Source organism: Heloderma suspectum, chromosome 4 (genome assembly GCF_057233095.1).
Source record: "Heloderma suspectum isolate Gila_16-S chromosome 4, 16-S_ref, whole genome shotgun sequence".
Classification (NCBI taxonomy): Eukaryota; Metazoa; Chordata; class Lepidosauria; order Squamata; family Helodermatidae; genus Heloderma; species Heloderma suspectum.
The window spans coordinates 146,700,336-146,715,828 of NC_139461.1; the positions used below are offsets into that span (position 1 = coordinate 146,700,336).

Here is a 15,493-nt window from a genome sequence, read left to right on the forward strand (position 1 = left end):
AAGGAGCATTCACCCCTATCCAGAGCCCTCATATCATCTACCAAGGTGACCAAGGCCGTTTCTGTCCCATGCCCAAGCCTGAAGCCCGACTGAAATGGGTCTAGATAATCAGTTTCTTCCAAGTGTGCCTTCTACTGCATCGCCACCACACGCTCAATCACCTTGCCCAATAATGGCAGATTTGAGACTGGGCGAAAGTTGTTCAGAACTTGAGGATCCAAGGAGGGCTTCTTTAAGAGCGGTCTTATCACTGCCTCCTTGAGGGCTGATGGCATCCCTCCCTCCTCAAGGGAGGCGTTCACCACCGCCCTGATCCCCTCACCCAGTCTCTCTCTGCAGCCCATAATGAGCCACGATGGGCAAGGATCAAGTAAGCAGGTGGTCGGCCATACAGATGAAAGCACCTTGTCCACTTCATCAGGAGGAAGAAGCTGGAACCGATCCCACAAAACCGGTTTGCCACAGGCCGCCTCTTGCTCACTAACTGTATCCACAGCGTGCAGAGTAACACACCTAATCTGATCAATTTTATCTGCAAAGTGCCTTGCCAAGGCCGCACAGGAGGCCTTAAAATGCTCCAGTGGTTCTGGAGCCACAGGACTGACCAGGCTCCTGCATAACCCCAGGTCAGTGTGGGGTAGGCAAAAAAAAGCTGTGGGCCCTCAATGACAAATTAATGGAGAAGAAGGCTATCAATGGCTACTAGTCCTGATGGCTATGTGCTGTCTCCAGTACCAGAGGCAGTGAGCCTATGTATATCAGTTACTGAGGAACATGGGTGGGAGGGTGCTGTTGTGCTCATGCCCTGCCTGTGGGTTCCCGGTCAACAGCTGGTTGGCCACCATGTGAACAGAATGCTGGACTATATGGACCTTTGGTCTGATCCAGCAGGGCTCTTCTTATGTTCTTATGTACTAAGCCAGGGACAACTGACACTTAGGAATCCCAGTTAACCTAATTGCTGTCTAAACATCTCGCCTCTTTGTTCTTAAGAGCGTGAACGTGTCTGCTGTTGGCATCGGTTTCTGCTCTGACATTCCTGCACCCAGAGCAAACTTTGCCTCATCTCCCTGCCCAAATGTGGGAGATCTATACTGCAGCGCTGTACAGGATTTGCCTCCTTCCTAGGAGCTGTAACTGTGGGGGCACAGGGCGGGGGGCACCTCTCCACACAGATCAAATAAGCCTTCCCTGAGAAATGTCCAGGAAAAGACACAAAGGCCAAGTGAGCTGGGCTGGGCGGGCTGGGAATCCAAGTCTTCCGAACGCTTTTATTTGTCACCTTTACAAAAAAGCTACAGTAACACATAATTACATTTGGTCTCCTGGCTGGTAAATGGCTTTGCCAGAGCAGCAAAGGATCCCTCCTGCCCGCACAAAAGGCAAGGCACACAGAGCCAGACGAGTTATTTTCGCACCTGAGGCAGAAAATCCTACAGGCGCCTCCTCCCCTCCCTGGGAGTAAAAATACAGCAGCAACAGGACCTGAAACACCCCAAACAGCTGCCTGAGGTGGCCGCCGCACTCTGTCTCAGCCTTCCCCAACCTGGCGCCCTCCAGACGTTTTAGACTGCAACTCCCAACAGCCCCGGCCAGCATGGCCAATGGCCAGAAATGCTGGGAGTTGTAGTCCAAGACTTCTGGAGGGCCCCAGGTTGGGGAAGGCTGCTCTATACAGCTGCCAGCCCAATTCCAGAGGAGGAGAACTTAAGGATTTGGTATTTGGAGGGAGGCTTGCCCTCATCAGTGAGGCAAGAACTGAGGGGCAGTAGAAATTGTTGTCTTTTTACATTCTGATATTTTATACAGTTTTAATATTATTTAATTATATTTATAACTTTTGTATATTTCTATGTTTTAACTGTACAAGTTTTTAATGTTGTAAAGCGGCCTTGAGTCCCAGTATTGGGGGAAAGGCGGGATATAAATAATAATAATAATAATAATAATAATAATAATAATAATAATATAGAGTTGGTGGGTGGGTGGAGTTTGGGCCTCACAGGGGCAACTCTACAATGGGACCCCCAATGTTAAGATCAATGGGCACAAGATCAGCATGTTACAACCAAACTGAGGGGAACAGAATCGTTGTCCTCCCAGTTAACCTAGTAGCTGTGAAAACATCCTGTGTCTGTCTTCTAAAGAGCAATAACATCAGACCGATTATTTTACAGGGGGCTTTTCCCCGAAAAAAGCATGAGGATCCATGAGGATCTGTGCCTCAGATCCATGTTTTTGTGCTGTGGCAGCACCCACGAGTACCAGATCTGTGATTTTTATGATTCAGTCCATTGAGGCAGATGTGCTCTGTGATGTGATGGTGTTTTGGGGTATTTTTCTTGTAAAAATCATGAGGATCCATGAAGATTCATGCCTTGGATCCATGTTTTTATGCTGTGGCGAGTGGCAGATCCCATGAGTGGCAGATCCATGATTTTTATGGTTCACCTTGTGAAGACAGAAGGGCTCTGCCATTTGATCGTGGTTTGGTGAGTGACCCCTTTAAAATCATATGAAATCAAGAGGATCCTGTGCCTCGGATCCATGTTTTTGCACCATGGCAATGCCAACAAGTGCTGGATCCATGATTTTTATGGTTCAGTCCATGGAGGCAAATGTGCTCTGTGACTGCATGGTTCTTTTGTGGGTGTCACATGAAATCATCAGAGGGCGTTCTCTATGAAAACGGAGGGAGATGCAAATGGTGAATTACCTGGATTTTTTCACGGGATCAGCTTTGGTGCGCTCGTGTCTGTGCAGGGCTCCACAAACAAGTGCATCACACCAGTATAAGTCGTTTCACAGAAGATACTTCCGGGTGGGGTGGGGGGTTGGAGTGAATGTCATCTGACTGGAAGGGGCTGCTCAATCAATAAGAGAGGCTCCCCTCCAGGCTCTCTCTCCTTTCTCCTTCAATAAAATCCTGGGAGGGTTCCTCCAGTGTCTTGCAAAAATCACTCTCCTTCTCCCCCCCCACCTGCATTAACTACTTCCTTAAACCAACAATCATCACAGGAACATAGCGTTCCCCCTGCCTTGAAGCTGCAGAAGCTGTGAACAATCTCCTTCTCTCTCTCTCCCCCCTCGCCTCTCCTTAAATAAACAATCACTATAGGAACACAGTGTTCTTGCTGCCCTGATACAATCAATCAAAGCTTCAAAGCTTTGACAGCAGGGGTCTCTAAATGCGTTATTTCGATTCATGGGAAACTCAGTAACGTCAGGAGTGCACATTTCGGGAACGTTTGCGCTGGGAAAGACAGTGGGTGGGGGGACAAAGGGATGGGAAACTAGCCCCCTTTGTAACCGTATGCTGCACTGGAATGAAGGTGTGAATTAGTTACTTCTGAAGGGAATAAACCAAACAATGGAGAATTTCAGCTTTAGGAAAGCTCCTTACAGCCCTTAGGGAAGTAGTGCTTTAAAATTTGCTATTTCAATTGAGTGGGATCTTTGTAAATGTTGATGTGCGCATTCAGGGGACAAGACTCATTAACCACAATGGGAGTTGCTTCTGACTAGACACTAATTGGTTTGTGCTGGGAGGTCACAGTGAAAAGCATACCCCTGGGCAGGACTAACATACCCAAGGTAAATGTGGGGGTTGGGGCACACAACAACTATACCACGGAGAACCCAACTTGAGGAAAAGAATCAGAGCCGTCTTAGGAAATCTGGTTTTTCTGTGATAAGCTCCAGGGTGGCTGCTGGATGGCTACGACATCATATATCCCTAATGACCTCTAAACGCAGCCAGCTCGGAGTAAATTGCTGGTGGAGACACCCCCAAGGATCCATTTTTGGTTTAACTGATCCAACTTTTACCCAATCCCAGATTTATACTACCAAGAAGGATTGCAGCCCAAGAGACAAGTGGGGCCCCTGGGACTTTCTTCCAAGTAAACATACATAGGATCAGGCTGTGTCCAAGCTCGCAACAATTGGGGCTGGGCAAAGACTTCTCATTTTGTTTTTGTACGCTCCCCAAGGTTTACTCCCTTGTGGATCGGTCGAGCAGGTCATAGCTTCAGAGAACATAGAACAAACTGGTTCTATGGAATGAGAGGGACTGAAATCCTTCCTTGCAACTCTGTGCTGTGTCACAGAATCACCCGCCAGGCCAGTGGAATGGGTAGGCATGTTGATTTGGAAGCAAGTCCCTCTGAACCCAAAGGGATTGTCTGACAAATGTCCATACAAGAATTACTTCATAGCTTTATTCTATGCAGTTAGGTGCACCTAGCAAAGCCCACTGATTCAGTAGGCCTAGGCCCACCAACCTACTTCCGCATAGGATCAAGCTGTTAGCACATAAGTGCTGTCAGTTGCCCTAAAATGGGCACAGGACATGGTGGGATGCAGGGGATTTTCACCTCTTGCATTTGCAGACAGGCAAAGCCGCAGGTGCATTATGAGAACATAAAGAGAAGCATAGAGCCTCACTGAGAAGCACAGGGCCTCTGAATATGGAACTTCCATTTTTAGCTCTCTTGGGTAGAACCAAGCTGCTTATTGTTGGATTTGCAGCCTTCCCCAACATGGTACCCTCCAGATGTTTTGGACTACAACTCCCCAAATCCCTGACCATTGGCTATGCTGGCTGGGGATGATGAGAGTTTTAATCCAAAACATAAGGCGCGCACTACATTGGGGAAGACTGGATTAGGTTATTTATTTATTTATTTATTTATTTCATTTCATTTCTATACCGCCCAATAGCCAAAGCTCTCTGGGCGGTTCACAAAAACTAAAACCAAACAACACACAGATTTTAGATTTTATTTAGATTTATTTATTTAGATTTTCATTCTTATTTAGATTGGTAATTCAGACAGTATCAGGTTATGCAGTTTTAATTCAGGGGCAATGGTTCCATCTCTCATACTAGATGGTGACCAAAAATAATATTGAGGATTTGGGAAAGCAGATCCATGGGGCGGGGGACAGGGGGAAGTATGCACAAAGCAGTGTACTCACAGCCCTGGGGAAAATATCCAAGGCCAGATACAAGATTACTAAATAATGCTGATTGAAATTGATAATTCACACAAATGTACCACGGCATATTAAAGAAAAAACTTTAAGGAAGACTTGCGATGTGTGAGGGAGCTTTTGTAACAAAGCATATAAACCTAATTGCCCCTTTCTGTCATGCATTCTGCAAGTTTGAGTTCCTGCTGCTAGGCACATCTGGGAGAGAAAGAAGCCTCTTCGCCACTGTCATTTCACAGGCATTGAATAGTGTTTACAGAATTTTAAAATTAAAATTTCCTCTATGTGTACAATAATGAAGGTTGTCACTCAATTAAATAAACATTGATTGCTTAATTATGAGATTTAATCGATTAACCAAGCAATTGATTAAACTTCATACATTTACATATTATTAAAAACAATAGGTCTCAAGCAAAAACATATTTTCTTAGTTTTAGCTGATACATACTGTATTGCAATAAGCATCATCTTAAAAGAGGCATTCCCCCAGCTCTCTTGCACAACAGGATGTGTCTTTTTTCTTTTCTTTAAGATGGCACTTGCCATATGCAGTGTGTATATATATATATATATATATATATATATTTATATTACAAATATTTTTTTAAAAAATCTGCTGGATCAATCAGAGTACCTTTTTAATTGAGCTTTCTAACTGTCAAGTGTAACCTACAACAACATGTTGCAATGTGAGCTACTCCTGTTCCCTGTTCCAGTCAGTCAGCTATGCCCTCCTCCATTATACTCCACTGCGTTCCTCCTCCCGGGCCCCCCTCTCCCCGTCTGTCAGCATTACATGGTCACTGAGCATACTTCGTCCTCATTGGGATGTTTTGGGGGGTTCCCCCTTAGGGTTTTTTTCTGAAAGATTTTTTGTACTCTGCAAACGTTGAAGTTCCCCCCAGCCTGTTTATACCTCTCTCTTTTGCATGGATGCAATGGCACTCATACCTGAACATTGAAAACATTTCTAAACATTGAAAGCTCTAATAAGAATACCTCTTTGTGGAATAAATGTTCCCTGATGTGACAGTCACAAAAACGGCCAGCCTGCAACCCTCACTGCAGTTCAACAGCCGAGCACACCTGCTCACACTTCTAGGTGGAATGGTCCTCAGAAGTGAGCAGTGTTCACAGATGGCCTGTTTGGGGTATGTGTGCGTGTGTTAGTGAGAGAAGGGAAGGAAAACAGGGTGCATTATGACTGAGTAGCCTTCACTCTGGGTGCTTCCAGATGACGCTTTTATCACAGCATTGCCTTACATCAGTCATGGAATTTTCATAGAATCATAGAATAGTAGGGTTGGAAGGGGCCTATAAGACCATCGAGTCCAAACCCCTGCTCAATGCAGGGATCCAAGTCAGAGCATCCCCAACAGATGGCTTTCCAGCTTCCTCTTGAATGCCTCCAGTGTGGGAGAGCCCACCACCTCCCTAGGTAACTGGTTCCATTATTGTATTGCTCTAACAGTCAGGAAGTTTTTCCTGATGTTCAGCCGGAATCTGGCTTCCTGTAACTGGAATTCTGTTGTCTTCTGCCCAGCGCTCCAGCCTATCCAGATCACTTTGAATTCTGTTTCTGTCTTCCAGGGTATTCACTATCCCCCCCAATTTTGTGTCACCTGCAAATTTGATCAGCATTCCCTGCATGCCCTCCTCCAAGTCATTAATAAAAATGTTGAAGAGCACTGGGCCCAGGACTGAGCCCTGCGGTACCCCACTCGTTACCTCTCCCCAGTTTGAGAAGGTCCCATTGATAAGCACTCTTTGAGTCCGATTCTGCAGCCAACTGTGGATCCACCGGATCGTTGTTTCATCTAGCCCACTTTGAGCTAGTTTGCTCATCAGGATATTTTACAGCCCAGTCGGGTTGGGTGCAAGTTCCAGATGACAGCGTCCTCTCATACCTCTCCCGTGTTTTCCCACTTCTTCCACTTTTCTCCTACCATGGAAAACCCGTTAAAGAAAGCTCCCTCTTCCCCGCTTCTTAGTAACAGAACCTCCCTCCGTCTAGGCGGACAACACCGCGGGCAGGGCCAACTGGGGGGCGGGAGAGAAGTGGGGAGGGGGAGCGAGCAGGCCGTGCAACCCAGGGAGCCACAGCAAAAACGGCGACGGCAGCAGCCCCCCGCGCTCGGCAGCTCTGCCTTGGCGAAGACGCCGCCGCCCACCGCGACGCAAGCGTGACGCCAATACGCACGTGCCCTTCCTACAACCGAGGCAGGGAAATTCCGCAGGCAGGACTCTGTTGAATCCAAAGAGATACGAATGTAGGTAACTCAACTCACTGTGTGCATACGCAACTTCCGGACTGACAGCCTCCACCGGGCAGAAGTGAGATCTGCCGATATACTTTCAGAATGGCGATGCAGCGGTGCGCCCCCCTCTAAAGGAAAGACAGAGGCAAAGACAGGCGCTGTTATTCTTTCGTACCGAGACCTTTTTCATGCGGAAATGTTAAATGCGTTGTTTTAAAACGTTCAAAAGCAGCTTTATCAATACAGTCAGTTATTATCCTTATATTGCAGGTTGGAGGAGCCAAGGCTGGGAGCGTGGCTCGCGACAGCCTGGCCACGTAGATCACCATCAGTATTTAAGGAAAAAGGTGGAGCTGAGGCTGGCTTGGATTTCCAGCCCCCAAAGGCCCATACAACACACGCTGCAGATCAAATCCCCCGCCCCTACACACACACACACACACACACACACCCTCCTCTCCATCTAAACCCAGCGCTCAGTCGCTGCACAATTCTGCTCCATTGACTAGCGTGTGGACGCGTTGCGCCCTTAAGGGTGCAGTCCTATGCGTGTTTAGACAGAAAAAAGTCCCACAATTCCCAGCATTCCCCAGCCAGCATGGGAATGCTGGGAATTGTAGGGCTTTTTTCCTGCCTAAACAGGCATAGGACTGCACCCTAAATGCTTAAAAACTCCGCAGCAGCACATGCGTCACACCGAAGCAGGCCCGGGCTCGGGCGCGAGCGCCTGCCTCCGCTGCCCTCGTTTGTTTAGCGGTGGGCACGCCGCTGCTCAATCACAGCTAGGTTAACACCCTGGATTTTCCCACTGGTTTCTCTGCGGGGCCTCGCTTCAGGCTCGAGGGAGGAAAACGGAGGGCAGCGCGCGGTCGCCAGGCGCGGGCGGAGCGCTCGCGTCAGCGCGCCCAGGACGGCGTCCCTCGCGGGCGCCCAAACGCGGGGGCGCCTCGTGCTGCGCATGTGCGAGTGGAAGCGGAGGAAGTTTGGGCGAGTAAGATGGCGGACGACAAGGTAGGCGCCGGCCGGCGCCTTCGCCCCGGCTGCCCGGCGCGAAATCGCGCTGTTGGGCTTCTTCTCTGGGGCTTGGTCCGGCCGGGGAGAGGAAGGAAATCCTGGAGCGCCTCTGGGAGCAAGGGGGCTAGGAGGAGGGAGCACGCCGTTGCGGGCTGTTGTGCCGCCTTGCTTAGGAGCAGCTCGACTTGCTTGGCCACCTAATGTTAGTTGGGCGCTGCAAATATAGAAAGACTATACGCCCCTGCCCTCGTAGCCCTTAGTACAGGCCGCCCCTGGTGGCAAAATAGGGCAAAGAAGCCAGTTTCGAGAAGGATCAAAGCCGCTCTTCGGATACAGTCTGGTAGGGCTAGAGTGCAGGGCTTTGGCTGTGGGAGGCCTGCGCTCAAATCCCTACTCCTCCATAACGCTCTTGGGCCAAGAGGAACAGGGCCATTTCTGCATTGCAAGCTTCTTTGGGGAAGCTGCTAGCAAGCTCCTCTTTGGCTTTTAGTCAGAAAGTGAACACACTTGTTTCACCAAGGCCTTGGGTGATGCTTCTGCTTCTGCATGTATTTTTTTTTTACTTTGGCTTTAACTGACACTACTGTTACAGTTCTGTAGTTTTTATGGTAGTTTTGTCACGCATTTTATTTTTGTAAGCCCATGTTTTATTTAGGCCCATATTGGATTATAAAATGGGTTAGAAATGGATTAAGTGAAAATAAAAAGTAAAAATCTGCTTGTATGATCGAATGTTCCTGCTTCTTTAACTCAGTTATATTGAAAATTACCAAACTTTAGGAGGAGATAAAACAAGAAAGGTTCTTTTTCTCCAGAAAACTGTATTTCCCAAAAATGAAATCCAAATTAGTGTGACAGTATCCTATCCAGACTAGAATAACTATCCCTATGTAACCTTTTGTTTTTCTAGCAAAAACCCATGGCATCAAGTTCTAAAACCATTAGTTGTCAGATGCAACTGTGACAGCTTTTCATAGTTATGTCATCAATGGTGTCATAAATCAACACTTGAAAAAACACTAGTGAGTTCCATCTCCCACATCTGAACAGCAGAAGACTAATCTGTGATATGCGAATGTACAGAACTCATTTGGACAGAAACCAAAGAGTAAAAAATGCCTGAAGTATCCCCACTGATGCAGCAGCATTTCATTTATTACATTTCTATATCGCCCAATAGCCAAAGCTCTCTGGGCAGTTTACAAAGATTAAAAACCTTAGAAGTACAGTATTATACGTAATAATATACATATTAGTATGCATTGCTCCCACTGGCAGTGATAGACAGCGAGGGAACACTAGCCCTAGATACTAGACATAACATTAGAATTGCTGGACTGCTTCCATCCTTCTTAAGTCTTTGCTTTCTGTAATAAAGATACTAAAATGCATGTGTGCATGCAATTTGGAATACGCCTTTTTTTGTTTCCAATGCATAGGACTCTCTGCCAAAGCTGAAAGATCTTGCTTTTTTGAAGGATCAGTTGGAAAGCTTGAAACGAAGAGTTGAAAATGAGGTGCAGGCTGGAGTGGGACAGGTAAAAGAGGAGCTGCTTAGTTCATATCTCTAGAATTCCATCTTAACAGTGTCTGCCTTTCAAAAGACAATAATAATGGGCTAGTTCACACATCACAGTAAGTCAGAACTGCTGAGAAATCTTGTTTGTTGTTGTTGTTGTTGTTCAGTCGTTCAGTCGTGTCCGACTCTTCGTGACCCCATGGACCATAGCACGCCAGGCCTTCCTGTCCTGCGCTCTCTCCCGGAGCGTGCTCAAGTTCATATTCATTGCATCCGTGATGCTATCTAGCCATCTCATCCTCTGCCGTCCCCTTCTCCTTTTGCCTTCAGTCTTTCCCAGCATCAGGGTCTTTTCCAGGGAGTTTTCGCATTAGGTGGCCAAAATATTGGAGCTTCAGCTTCATTATCTGTCCTTCCAATGAGCGGTCAGGGTTGATTTCCTTTAGGATGGACTGATTTGACCTCCTTGCAGTCCAGGGGACTCGTAAGAGTCTTCTCCAGCACCACAGTTCGAAAGCATCAATTCTTCGGCGCTCAGCCTTCCTTATAGTCCAGCTCTCACAGCCATACATTACTACTGGGAAAACCATAGCTTTGATTAGACGGACCTTTGTCGGCAAGGTGATGTCTCTGCTTCTTACTATGCTGTCTAGGTTTGCCATAGCTTTCCTCCCAAGGAGCAAGCGTCTTTTAATTTCATGGCTACAGTCACCGTCTGCGGTGATCTTGGAGCCCAAGAAAGTAAAATCTGTCACTGCTTCCATTTCTTCCCCTTCTATATGCCAGGAAGTGATGGGGCCAGATGACATGATCTTAGTTTTTTTAATGTTGAGTTTCAAACCAGCTTTTGCACTCTCCTCTTTCACCCTCAACAAGAGGCTCTTGAGATCCTCTTCGTTTTCTGCCATTAGGGTGGTATCGTCTGCATATCGGAGGTTGTTGATAATTCTCCCGGCAATCTTAATTCCGACCTCTGATTCATCCAACCCGGCATTTCTCATGATGTACTCTGCATATAAGTTAAATAAGCAGGGTGACAATATGCAGCCTTGTCGTACTCCTTTCCCAATTTTGAACCAATCGGTTGTTCCATTTCTGGTTCTTACTGTTGCTTCTTGACCCTCGTACAGGTTTCTCAGGAGACAGGTAAGGTGGTCTGGTACTCCCATCACTTTCAGAATTTGCCACAGTTTGTTGTGATCCACACAATCAAAGGCTTTAGCGTAGTCAATGAAGCAGAAATAGACGTTTTTCTGGAATTCTCTTGCTTTATGAATGACCAATTGGTCTGGTGCATGCTGCTCAGTCTCTCCGACTTGGCTCTTCCAGTAGGAGCAGCTCAATAAACCATGCAACCCCCTTCTGTGGCTTGTTTCATGTTATGTCCAAACCAGGATCCCTGGCTTGTTGCTTTCCTAGCAATTCAGAATCACAAGCCAAGAACAAACCCTGTCTTATGATTCTAGGTTGTTTAAGTAACTAGCCAGGAATCCCACTTTGGATGTAATACTAAACAAATCATGGACAGAGGTTCCCTGATTTCTTTAGCTACTCCTGCTGGGAGGAGGAACCAAACAAGCAACCAAGCAGCACACTTACTCCTTCACAAGCCAGAATTCTCAGCAATTCTAGTTTACCGTGACGTGTGAACCAGCCCAGTTTAATAAGTCCTTCCCAATAACTTATTAGAGTGCAACATAACGATATCTCCAGGGAAGTATTGTATTTATTTAATGTGCCACATCTGGAAATACTAGGACTGTATGTGTTCCCTCCTTTGGAGATAAGATTATACCAGCCTCGAATTGTAATCCAGCATATTAGGTAAATTAGATCAACTATGAGAACTTGTCCCAGTTTGAATTTCTGTTGTGTTGTGTTTCATCTGCCTGTTTGTGCTTTTTCTACAGGAAGGTTCTTTGCTGGCATCTCCATTTCTCAAAGGATTCCTTGCTGGGTATATTGTAGCCAAACTCAGATCTTCAGCAGTACTGGGATTTTTGGTGGGAACTTGTACTGGGGTGTATGCTGCTCAAACCTATTCAGTTCCAAATGTGGAAAAGACAGTCAAAGACTACTTCAGCTCATTCAGGAAAGGACCAGACTAGAAGATAATCCCTCATGCAACAGCGCACTCCAGGAAACCCCTCATCTCATCTTAGAATTTCTAAGCAATTTCAACCCTACATAGGTCATAAATGAGCTTCTCTGGCTCTCCTTTCAGCATTCATATTCAGTTGAAACATGTTTTATATGGGATGAGTATGCCATTTCAGCAGGTCTGATTACAATTATTCTCAGTCATTCTGTCATTAAAGTTGTAGTTGCTGCTTCAACCATGCTGGGGGCTTGGATACTTTTAGGGTATCAGCTTGGACAGCTATTTTTTTTTCTGTGTATGCATTTGCATTCTCATTCTGATGGAGTGAAGAGCAGCAGTTAAATCATCACGTTTGCCATCTTTAGACTTTAAAACCTACCTACCACATATCCCTGCCCAGGAAATATGACTTAAATCGTTCCCATCTGAGATGTCATTTTCCCCCCTAATCATGCATAAATATTATACTGACGTGTGCATCTTACAGTGACTGTTCCTGTCTTCTTGATCTGATTCATTAAATGTGTAACGTGTGTGTCTCCATGAAGATGATGTAGATTTTTTTTTAAAATTGAGGCCTTTGCTTTCTCCTCCCCTATAAAAAGTTACAGACTGGTACTTCCTTTGTCTTCGTACATCACAGAAATGTTATTTGATAACACTAATAATACTGGTAGCCTGGTCAGCCCTGCTACTGCTGTGGTACTTGGGAAAATCCTGTGGGGGCTGATGCTGATCCTCTCTGTTGTTATTTATGGCTCCCATGCTCCACTCTTGACTCTTGGTAAAGAAAATGGCCAGATCCCATTCAGTGCCTCCTCTGTGGTGGTTTTGATTGAGTTAACAAAGTTAGTGTTCTCCTTACTCTGCCTGCTAATCTGGGACTGGAAACAACTAAGAATCTCTGTATCCTGGTATCATGCTGCTCCCTTTGCACTCTCAGCATTGCTCTATGCAGCTAACAACAACTTGGTGGTACATTTGCAGCTGTTCATGGATCCTAGTACCTACCAGGTACTGAGCAACTTAAAAATTGGCAGCACCGCTGTCCTTTTCAGCATCTTCTTGCACCAAAGACTGACTCTACGCAAGTGGCTAGCCCTTTTCCTGCTGACAGCTGCTGGAGCATTCTATACATATGGAGGCCTACAGGACCCACAGGACATGCCTGTCTCTCACATGCAGCTGCACATCACTTCTGTTGGCCTGTTGCTGATCTTTCTGTATTGCCTGATCTCAGGACTTTCAGCTGTCTATACTGAAGTTGTCTTGAAAACCCAGGATCTGCCTCTTAACCTCCAAAATTTGTTTCTTTACTTTTTTGGTGTTTTGCTAAATGTGATTATCCATCTGTTAAGCAGCTCAACAGCTATATTCCTGGAGGGTTTCTCATTTTGGGTGCTGTTAGTTATTGTAAGCCAAGCCCTGAATGGCCTGATAATGTCTGTCATCATGAAACATAGTACAAACATCACTAGACTTTTTGTGATCTCCTGTTCCATGATGGTTAATGCGCTACTCTCTGTCTACCTATTTAGTGTGCAACTCACTTCCTTTTTTTTCCTTTCTGTACTCCTGATTGGCTTGGCTGTTTACTTGTATTATGGAGTCAAATAGCTTCCATATCTCTGTTTCATAAGAGAACTCACTGATATGGAAGCAACTCTCTGCCTAATATGTGCTGTCACAAAAAGAGGTGTGTATGTGTGTATTTTATAAGATCGTCCTTAAACTTCACTTTATTTGCTTTTGAATGGCCTCAGCCCTAACACAGCCTTCCCCAACATGGCACCCTCCACATCTTTTTGACCTGTACGCCCACCAGCCCCACCCATCGTGGCCAATGGTCAGGAATGCTTGGCATTGTCATCCAAAACACCTGGAGGGCACAAGGTTGGAGAAGGCTGCCCTCAGGGATCATTTCATCTCAGCTCATATTGCTGTATTCGAGCCCACTTTCCTGTCGCCAATTGAGAATGGTGAGCTTGCGTGTTTATGGGGAGAAGTGAGGAAGAGGTGCCTAGTGCATTGCCTGTGTTCTGTATATAGCTGGTTCTACCCTACAAGAGGTTAAATATAGCACTTTCTCATTTGCTCACAGTGTTTTGTAGAATTTGTTACAATAGTAACAAGAAAGTGGGCTCCTATATAGTAATTTTGTCTCCTCGCACCATGCTCGCTACCTAATGACAAGCTTATTTGAGTCTTCTGAGGGGAGAAATTAGTGGTGCTTTCTTTATGAGGAGCAGTGCAATCTTTGCCTCCCAGGCTCTCGTTTCTAAGCTTGGAAGGGGAGCTTTGTGTATCTGTAACTTTTTAAACTTCTCAGTGTTGATTCGAAAGTGGGCCATTTGAACAATGTTCACTACTATCCATTTTCTGCAGGGGAATTTGTTGCTTTTGCCATTTGCTTTGTCAAGAGCTTCTGATCTAACCCAGTGGTCCGATAAATGCCACAGATGACAAAGTGCCTTTTGCAAATTTATGCTTTTGCTCTTATGCGTTGTCTGCTCCTGAACGATTCCATCGCTCCAAGACAATTCATGGGAATCTTTCAAAACCCTCCAAGAGAATCAGAATCAGTTGTTCCCTGTTGCTTCACTTTTTTCTGGAAGGGGTTGACCTTTAGTCTTGGATTTGTATTTGTAGCCTTGCCTTAATATGCAACAGCAGGTCCCTATAGCAGATATATACATGCCTGTTTTTCCATGCAAAGCTTTGAATTGTTTTCATCTGAATTGGGCTCCTAGACAGTGTGAATACTCTACAGTCCATCATTTCGTCATTGGCCAAACAACCCCATTCCATCTCAAGCAATGTTGTTCCTTCGCTGTTAAAGTATTCAGGAGGATTCTGAGATCATTAGCATTTATGTTGCTACCCAGTCAAGACTTCCTATTCCACATCTTTCTACAGCATATGCTGTGATGCTTCTTTCTTTATGCCTCTTGCTGTTAGATGTCTTGGGCTGCTTCCAGAAGGAGGGCTCCTAGTGCTACCAATGAGAAGGCATTGCGCAGCTATTCTGTCTTTTCTTTCTTAATGAATTTTCTACAGTAGGAGAAAAGACAGAAGAAGTGGTGGCAAAATGTGGGAGGGTTATGAGTTGAAGACAGCGTTGGATTCCCCATAAAATTCTGTGAATGAAGCAGTACCACAGTGCAATAAATCCTCATCTGGAAGTACCTTGCAGTGTTCAATCTGCAGCACTGTGTCATCTCTTACAAACTTAACAGAATGGGATAATCACCCAATCTTTTATGCACCTGTGCCAATGGTGAGCAGCAGGTCTGGCTGCACAATTTTCTTGGTTACAATTTGTCTTTGAAGTTCTTGGGGGGGGGGGGCTCCTATCCCATCTCTTCTAGGTCATTATAAAGTTTTGATGAATCAATGATGGGATTGTATCTAGATTTGTATATACTCAGGTACGAGTATTCAACGCACCAAACAATGTCCAAGCTGGAATAAGAAATTAAAGTTTTGTTTAAAACTTGCTTTTACTACCTTTCTTTTTGTTCATTTGTTGCAAAGGAAATAATTTAAAATGTTGGAATATGCAACACTACTTTGAACATAACATTAGATAGAAAGCAGTCACAG

At 45.5% G+C, this 15,493-nt stretch overlaps 3 protein-coding genes across 3 annotated transcripts; 2 read left to right on the forward strand and 1 right to left on the reverse strand.

Moving 5' to 3' along the window:
• Positions 1-3,439: 3,439 nt before the first annotated feature.
• Positions 3,440-8,490, reverse strand: LOC146347531 (uncharacterized). Its single transcript, XM_084850896.1, has 3 exons — positions 8,066-8,490; positions 7,287-7,384; positions 3,440-6,940 (listed from the first exon to the last, which is right to left on the reverse strand). The coding sequence occupies exons 1-3, from the start codon at positions 8,214-8,216 to the stop codon at positions 6,812-6,814; spliced, it is 378 nt and encodes a 125-aa protein (XP_084707022.1). The 5' UTR covers positions 8,217-8,490; the 3' UTR covers positions 3,440-6,811.
• LOC146347532 (SLC35A4 upstream open reading frame protein) lies at positions 8,231-15,387 on the forward strand. The gene is made up of 3 exons (XM_084850897.1): positions 8,231-8,267; positions 9,710-9,808; positions 11,700-15,387. The coding sequence occupies exons 1-3, from the start codon at positions 8,253-8,255 to the stop codon at positions 11,895-11,897; spliced, it is 312 nt and encodes a 103-aa protein (XP_084707023.1). The 5' UTR covers positions 8,231-8,252; the 3' UTR covers positions 11,898-15,387.
• Positions 12,536-13,507, forward strand: SLC35A4 (solute carrier family 35 member A4). The gene has a single exon (XM_084850892.1). It carries the CDS (start codon positions 12,536-12,538, stop codon positions 13,505-13,507), a length of 972 nt encoding a protein of 323 aa, XP_084707018.1.
• Positions 15,388-15,493: the final 106 nt, after the last annotated feature.

What these genes read in the sequence shown, in the direction of transcription:
- LOC146347532 (XM_084850897.1), top strand. An exon ending in TGCAGGCTGGAGTGGGACAG is followed by an intron (nt 9,809 to 11,699) that starts GTAAAAGAGGAG and finishes CTTTTTCTACAG; the next exon opens with GAAGGTTCTTTGCTGGCATC.
- LOC146347531 (XM_084850896.1), bottom strand. Translation starts at nt 8,216, where the DNA reads ATGCGCAGCACGAGGCGCCCCCGCGTTTGGGCGCCCGCGAGGGACGCC. An exon ending in GAGGCCCCGCAGAGAAACCA is followed by an intron (nt 7,385 to 8,065) that starts GTGGGAAAATCC and finishes TCTTTCCTTTAG; the next exon opens with AGGGGGGCGCACCGCTGCAT. An exon ending in GGAAGTTGCGTATGCACACA is followed by an intron (nt 6,941 to 7,286) that starts GTGAGTTGAGTT and finishes TTTCCATGGTAG; the next exon opens with GAGAAAAGTGGAAGAAGTGG.
- SLC35A4 (XM_084850892.1), top strand. Translation starts at nt 12,536, where the DNA reads ATGTTATTTGATAACACTAATAATACTGGTAGCCTGGTCAGCCCTGCT.